At 31.3% G+C, this 8553-nt stretch overlaps 1 protein-coding gene across 2 annotated transcripts in view; it reads left to right on the top strand.

The window, feature by feature from the left end:
• Nucleotides 1–3245: 3245 nt before the first annotated feature.
• Nucleotides 3246–8553, top strand: part of LOC127716332 (kinesin-like protein KIF3A) — a 30676-nt gene continuing 25368 nt past the window's right edge. For both annotated transcript variants that reach the window (XM_052222498.1, XM_052222499.1), the window contains exons 1-3: nucleotides 3246–3370; nucleotides 4978–5067; nucleotides 5864–6032. In XM_052222498.1, coding sequence (XP_052078458.1) covers nucleotides 3365–3370; nucleotides 4978–5067; nucleotides 5864–6032 — 265 coding nt within the window. In that variant the 5' untranslated portion in view covers nucleotides 3246–3364. The remainder of the gene's footprint in view (nucleotides 3371–4977; nucleotides 5068–5863; nucleotides 6033–8553) is intronic.

Here is an 8553-nt window from a genome sequence, read left to right as displayed (position 1 = left end):
TTATGACATAATGATCAGTCAGGGGTACTACTTGTACAAGTAATCTTTATTTACTTGAAGAAGTAAATAAAATAAACTTATATAAGTTAATTATAATGTTTGAATAATCTCCCCTTAATTTTCTCAAAAATTTACTTGTATAAGTAAATTTTTTTTACAATCCCACAAAAATTCTCAAGTTTTGAGATATAAAAACATGCCTTTAACAATTTTTCTCAGGTTAGCTCATAAATTTTTATTAGAGTTCAATGTTTCATCTCATTAATTCAACAAAGAAACTGATGGCGCAAAGATCTTAAGTATTTGCGCAAGGTCTTCAAAAATTGCCCTTTGGGGGCTTGTAAATGAGCAGTGTTCTGAAGATAAGGCCAAGTAAATTTAATTAGTAGATTTTCATCCAAATTTTTGAAAAAAATGGGGTGGGTGGGAGGATTTTATTTTTTATTTTTTATTAGATATGAAACGCTCTTGTGACGTGTTCTTCATATATGCAAGTGTAATAATAAGGTTCTATCATGTATATACATGTATAACGAATCAAACATACAAAGAAATGCAAAAACCAAAATTTGAAACAGGATGTTATTAATGAAACGAAATTATCGACAGTTACCGGTAACGAAAATGAACAAAATCCGGAAATCGTAAATTTTTCAAAATAAAAAAAATTGGGGCGGAACGATTTCAGAGGGGCGGGCGGGGATGAAAATCTATCAATTAATTTTAATTGGCCTAACAGACAAATGAGATTTTCATTGTCCATGAAATTACACTTAAATGATTAGTAAAGACATCTGCAAAGGACAGACAATCAAAAATTCTAATAGAGCAAAGAAGTCCTAAGAATTCAAGAAAAGAAGATAGGATGACTTTTTTACTTGTATAAGTAAAATCAAAGCATCGTCGATGTTGTGATCCAGCCATATTTATAGCTAGTCTGATATTCTTTCTGACCATACGTTTTTCAATATTTTTTTCTTTTCATTTCCAATCTTACTGTAAAATTTCTGACTGAAAAACGACTATGTTATTGCCCAAAGGTAGGGAATGGACAAGAATGGAAAGGGAAATCGTCAAATAAGTAATATATTGATTATAACTGGCTTAATAATTTCCAGAAACAGGCCTTAGAAATGCACTTTCTCAACAACAAAAATTAAAAAAATTATTATTTTTTATCTAAATTGGTGTCATTCTTCATGAAGAAAAATACATTTCCTGTATTCAAATTTAAATGTACGAATACCTAATGATGAGATATTTCCAATTACTGTTAGATAGCAATATAATGGGATATAAATGTAGAACAAACAAATAAATTTTATTGCAGGAAATGCTCAAGTAAGAGTTATGCAATTTTGTATATTATTTCAACAAAATTTCTGATAATTGTAACTAATTAATTAGAACTTGATTATTGACTTATGTCAGATGATAATGACACTCATTTTACAAGTGAAATAAAATTTGCTTGCACTTTTTATACATATTCATTTTAATTGTTTGTCTTTTATTTGAATAAAAAACACATCTGATTAATCATTCAGCTAGCTAGTAAAATTAACAGAATATTTTAGTGTAGTGTAGATTAAAATAAATAATTCATTTGTAGGTTTACTACTGAGGTCAAGAATGTGTGTATTCTATGGCACGGAATCAGGATCATAAATATCGATTTAAGTATATCCTAAAATGATTTTAGTATAAACTAGATTACATTTTAGCATACCCTAAATTGATTTTAGCATATACTTAAATAATTTTAGTATATACAAAAAACATTTTAGGGTATCCTAAAGTCAATTCAGTATATACTAAAATCATTTTAGGGTATCCTAAAGTCAATTCAGTATATACTAAAATCATTTTAGGGTATCCTAAAGTCAATTCAGTATATACTAAAATCATTTTAGGATACCCTAAAATCAAGTTAGCATATACTGAAATATTCAGCTTAAATCGATATTTATGACCATGATTCCGCGCCATAGTATGGAGTTAGGTGTGTAATAAATTGTGTCTATTCAATTATGTAACAGGTCACGAGATATTAACTGTGGTCAATTAAGCCTGGGGTCTTTTCCAATTAATACTTACACCTTTGATTGTAATTATTTGAAAATCTTGACAGTTGATAATCATACTGACTATAACTTTGACTATGGAAAGAATTGGAGTAATACCATTTCAAAAAAGTGTGGGAATCAACTTAGATATATTAATACACATGCACAAGATACTAATATGATACTTTCAAAATTCTTATCAACTGATCCAATTGATGTACAAATACTTTTTCAAATTAGTTCATAAATAGTAAATCATTATAAATTTTGATTTACAAAGGAACTATTTGCAAGTGAATATCTAAAATAAAAGGGTTGTTCGACCAATCTTTTCTTAATTTAAGGGCAAATAACATGTCAAAAGTTGGCAGTTGATGATTAAAACTTAGTAGAAAGTTTCTGCAAGTCATAAAAACACATAATTAGTTTCATAATATGTCTTCAACTTAGTATTCTGCATCATCTCCAAAACCAGAGTGATCGCATAGATCCAGCATGGCTGAATCAAAAATCTGAATGTCTTAGGGACATAATTAAGCCCAATTTTTTTTTACCTATACAAGTAAATAAAATACACTTGTATAAGTATCCTACAAATTTACTTATATAAGTATATTAATATTTACTTCTTCAAGTAAATAAAAATTACTTGTACAAGTAGGACCCCTGACTGATGATAAGCACTTCTCAAGCCAAGGAGAACACTGACATGTATGTTATTATGTGCCCTCTATCGGTCAGTGTCCTCTCGCTGTAGAGATCGATAGTGGGTCGGATTTTTACGACTGGATTATTACAGTTATCTAACGGTAAAAATGTTCAAAGACAAGTGCCTAAGCCCGCTAAGGTCAGGTTGGGTACTGGTATAGAAACATATTCCAACTGATTGTATTTGGACAAAACATGATGAATTGAAAATAACTTGGTCTACAAAATTCGTACCTTTCCATAAATTTGAACTTAAATTAGCAGAATAAGATAACTATGCAATGGTCCCGTTATGAGACATGGGCGCTGACATCTTGTTTATCTGTTTCCGCCACAGTCAGTGTAACCAAAATAATTCCAAGGAATAGAAAACCAGTATAATTAGCTCTTCGGTGTCCTCGATATGTTCATATCGGTATTGGATAATTCCAGAGAAACCCTGATTATCTTGTAATTTCAACCAATCAGAAAGAAGAATAACATTCACATCGAATGTAATCAACATTTTTTACTGACAACTGACAGCTAAAATAACTGTTCTTTTTGTCTTTAATTTAGGAAATATATGTAGGACAAATCACAAGAGAAAAATGCCGGTAATAACTGTAATTAGCTCATCATGCTCATTTAGCTGTGTTTTTTTTCAGTATCGTTATATTTTCTAGGGATGAAACTAATACTTATAGACTATAGTATTTCCTGGGATAAACAGATGAAACAAGATGCATTTCAAAATTGGAAAACTTCATGTATTGTGTCAGATCATAGGCACTTATTGTCTCTGTAAAATATATACACCTTCATGTACCTAAACAGCAGTTTCATGTATTAAGATGAGTTGTAGACGCGTCTTACAATTTTAGATGCCCCATTATAGACCTTATCGCTATTTGGGAATCTGCTACACTTGAACTATTGACGTCATACAAAAATCACTTTTCCTTTGTGGCGTCAGACATTTTCTATTGTGAAGTCAAAGTTTTACGGGAACTTTTGACTATAAACATGATAAATAAATTTGAGATGTTTGTCATTTTTACTTACATGTCAACAAAAGAACAATTTAACTTCAGGAATTCGAAGTGTGAGTCTTGTATGCAAGTTCCTTGTAAAGCTTTATGGCTGACAAAATTTTCAAAAGGTAGATAATTATAATCTATACATGTGTGTTATAAATTTTAAACAATAAAGATATTTATTTTAATTAGGAAAATTTGAAACTACAAAGGTACATTTTGTACTTTGGACAATGCACAAGGCACAGGCATACCTTACGCAGTCCGCGATCAAGTTTGAATAATGACGTCTGCCAGAGTCTATAGACTTTGTTATTTATTAAAGCAGTATTGCTCCATATACAGTAAAGTTTTTGGGTAATACTAAATTAATATCTATAGGTTCTCTGCTTCATATTGAGTTTTTGGGAGTTCTCCGGAAATCGTTGTACAGACACTTGACCCTAGGTTTTGTGACACTTAAACTATTGACATCATTTAATAATCTCTTTTGCATTTTGCATCAGACATTTTCTCTTAGTTATGACATCATTATTTTTGGAACGTCTGTGATGATCAGTAATGGCAGACAAATAGTGTTGAGGTGTATACTTATTGCTATTTAGGAATCTGTAACAATTGACCTGAGAATTTGGAACACTTTCAAGAACTGTATTTGATTTCATACAACCATTGACAATCACTTTTCCTTTATTGTGTCAGACCTTTTCTGTTGCCATGTCAAAACTTTACGGGAATAATGGACAAAGAGCCATAATTATATTTAACACATTCTGTCTGCTGGGTTACTATATAGGAGCAGTAAATGTTACACAACAGCATTATTCTTTTTTTTTTTAAATTACCACAAACAACCAGGGAAAGAATTAATGACTCTTGACACAGTAAGACACTCCTCCACATGTATCAACTGAGCCAAAGCTGTATGGTTAGTACAGTGGTAATTTTCAAAAAAAGAACAGTTAAAAGAAGAAAGACTTAAGAAAGTCATTTATACAATATTTCTAGATACTGATATAACCATTCTAACTAGATCCTTTAAAGTTTGTAACTCATGCCATATTGATATCAGCTTTGTAAATCACGCTTGAGTTTTGGATCTGTATAGTTATAGGAGTGAAGACCATATCTACTAGTGGTCCCTAGTCTGTACTAAAATGTATTATTTGATTAATTTTACTTTTTAGGAGAAGCAAGATGATTGTGTTAGAGTATGTGTAAGGTGTCGACCTTTAAATGACACTGAAGTTAAACAGGGATGTGTAATGTGTGTGAAGGTATGGTATTTGGAGTACTTGTACATTGTTGTATTAAGTGTTTGTTTATTCTTATCTCTATTTACTATGTGACAGTATGTGTGGCCCTTTCAATGTTTATTGTGTACATGTAGTGATTGAAATCTAAAAAAATTTAATAATTCTTAGTCATGATAAACTCATAAACATGTACAATGTACATGACTACTACACATAGAAGTTTATTTAACATGTTTAAAACACTTCTATCACTTAGACATGTTAAAAAATTAAAAAGCAGCTATCTAAATTAAGGACAGTTTTATCTATAGCCTATTCATAACAGATGCTGAGATTAATTAAAAAATGATTTCTGTCAGAAATTAACTAAAGATTTAGAATAGAATAGAATATTTTTAGTTCCCAAATTACAGGGCCCATAAAGGGCATAAAAACCAGTTACAATTGATTGACATAATTGATAATTACAACAATAAACATCACAGTGTACATGTATATTTAATATATTAGCATTGGTCAAGAATCAGAGCCTTCAACCATATAAATTATGAATGCATAATTAGATAATAAAATTACATTATATGCATTCGTTATAAAATTATTTACTAGTATCAATATTCAGACCTGATCTCCTTTATTCAAAACACTTGCCAATATATAACAGCCATATTAAGTTTAAAATTTTTATTAGATATAGTTTGGTGCAAATTATGTTTTGAGAAATCCAATGCATGAAAGATTTTATAATGTGAAAGTAAGAATATTTGGAAAGTTAATAATACCAATATGCATAATATCTAACTACATTTCTATTAAGGTTGATGAAGTGAGAGGATCCATTGAAGTGAACATTCCTAACAGCCACCATGGAGAGCCTCCCAAAAAATTCACATTTGATATGGTGTTTGGTCCAAATTCAAAACAAGTGGACTTGTATAATCAAGCAGCCAGACCTATTGTAGACTTTGTATTGGAGGGATACAATGGTAAAATATTTTAGTTGTAATTATAATGAAAAGTATGGTATGTAGAGTTGGTGTATTAGTTTTTGTCTCCCCTTGACAAATTTGCGGATGCAAGACTAAGGCTGGGTCAACAAAAGTTTTTGATAGGTCACTTAAAGGGAACCACTAATGAAAAGTCAATGATATTTGATATACAATTGTAGTAGCGTTATCTCATTTCCATGGAGATTTGTTGACTCCACCCTGTCATTGACTGAAACATTTGCATAGTTTATAAAAATAAGGAGATGTAGCTTTAACCAAACTTAGACCAAAACTTAGTTGGAAAATTCTCCTTTGAAAGATCAAAACCCCTATTGATTAATGGGTCAGTAGGTCAAAGATCAGTGTAATTGTTTTCTATAGATACCCTGTAATACATGTATACATGTAGGTAAAAGTTTTGTTACAGGACAATACATGTATACATGTATCTTTTGAGCCATACATTTGATTTTTACCTATACTTTTTTGGTGGATAATGTGCCTTGGTCTGAAAAAGACCCCTATTGATTTTTAGATCTTTAGGTTAAAGGTCAGTGTTACAGCAGCAATAAATAGACTTGAAATTTAGGCAAATTTTTTGTTCCCCATCATTTTACATTTATTGTCAGCCAACTTTACACACTTCATTGTACTCTATACACAAAAAGCAGTTTAGTCTTCTACAAATCCAGTAATTTGACAAATCCACTTATGCATCCATGATGCTTCTGTAATTTTTATGCATTAAGTGTTACCCTTGACCATCCTTACGTTCATCTTTCTGTCTTTCCATCCGTCTCATTTTTGTTTCCGCACTCTAATTTAAGTTTGCATCATGCAAATCTTATGAAACTCAAGAACCAAAACTTGCAGACAGAGTCAGAGTTAGAGTTCAAATTTGGACAGCGAGTCACTTACCATTCTAGAGGTATGCCCCTTTATAACTTGGAAAATTGCAATTTTTTTTCATTTTTCACTCTAACTTAAGTTTTTCTCATCTCAATTTTATGAAAATAATACTCAAGGCTAAGAACAAAAACTTGCAGACAGAGTTCGAAATTTGGGCAGTGAGATACTTATGGTTCTAGAGTTATGCTCTTTATAACTTGGAAAATTGAAATTTTTTTCGTTTCCACACTCTTAACTTAAGTTTTTCAAATCCAAATTTTATGAAACTCATACACAATGCTAAGAACGAAAACTAGCAATCAGAGTTCGAATTTGGGCAGTGAGTAACTTACCATTCTAGAGTAATGCCCCTTTATAACTTGGAAAATTGCAAATTTTTAGTTTCTGCACTCTAACGAGTTTTTCACATCCAAATTTTATGAAACTCTAACACAATGCTAAGAACCACAACACGTAGACAGAGTTCAAATTTGGGTTGTGAGTCATTTACTGTTCTAGAGTTATGCCTCTTTTTAACCTTTTTTTGAAAATTGCAAAGCTTGAGCAAGGCCATTTGTATCCTCAGACACATTCTTCTTTTATTTTTATGCCCCCGCCGTAGCGGAGGGGGGCACTAAGTTTTACCTTTGTCTGTCTGTACGTACGTACCTACATCCCAAAATTGGTTTCCATTCTCTAACTTTATTTTGCTTCAACCAAATGTTATGAAACTTATACACAATGCTTATTACCACAAAACACAGATCCAGTTTGAATTTTGGTGGTGGCACTTTTACCGTTCTAGAGTTATGCCGCTTTACAAATGGAAAAATTCAGCATGGAAAAATTGCTGAATTTTTCATTTCCGTTCTCTCACTTTATTTTGCCTCAACTAAATGTTATGAAACTTATACACAATGCTTATTACCACACAACACAGGTCAAGTTTGAATTTTGGTGGCATCACTTTTACCGTTCTAGAGTTATGCCGCTTTACAAATGAAAAAAAATTGCTGTATTTTTTGTTTCCGTTCTCTCACTTTATTTTGCTTCAACCAAATGTTATGAAACTTATACACAATGCTTATTACCACAAAACACAGATCAAGGTCAATTTTGGTGACATCACTTTTACCATTCTAGAGTTATGCCCCTTTACAAATGGAAAAATTGCTGAATATTTCGTTTCCGTTCTCTAACTTTAGTTTGCCTCAACCAAATGTTATGAAACTTGTACACAATGCTTATTACCTCAAAACACAGATCATTTTGAATTTTGGTGGCGTCACTTTTACCTTTCTAGAGTTATGCCCTTTAAAAATAGAAAAATTCCTGAAATATTTGTTTCTGTTTTCTAACTTTAGTTTGCCTCAACCAAATGTTATGAAACTTATGCACAATGCTTATTACCACAAAAATCAGATCAAGTACAAATTTGGGGAGCGTCACTTTTACAGTTCTTGAGTTATATCCCTTTATAACGTTATATGCAAGCGGGGGCATCATCTGTGTCCCATGGACACATTCCCCATTTATTTTTATCTATTTTATTAGATATTCTGCATTACACACCTATAGGTCCTAATCAGCAGGTTCTTAATATAAGTAATAAAGAAAGACTAGTAAACTT

The sequence above is a fragment of the Mytilus californianus genome, unplaced genomic scaffold (assembly GCF_021869535.1).
Source record: "Mytilus californianus isolate M0D057914Y unplaced genomic scaffold, xbMytCali1.0.p SCAF_9, whole genome shotgun sequence".
Classification (NCBI taxonomy): Eukaryota; Metazoa; Mollusca; class Bivalvia; order Mytilida; family Mytilidae; genus Mytilus; species Mytilus californianus.
Note: the sequence above shows the minus strand (reverse complement) of the source record. Positions and strands in the feature narration are given on the sequence as shown.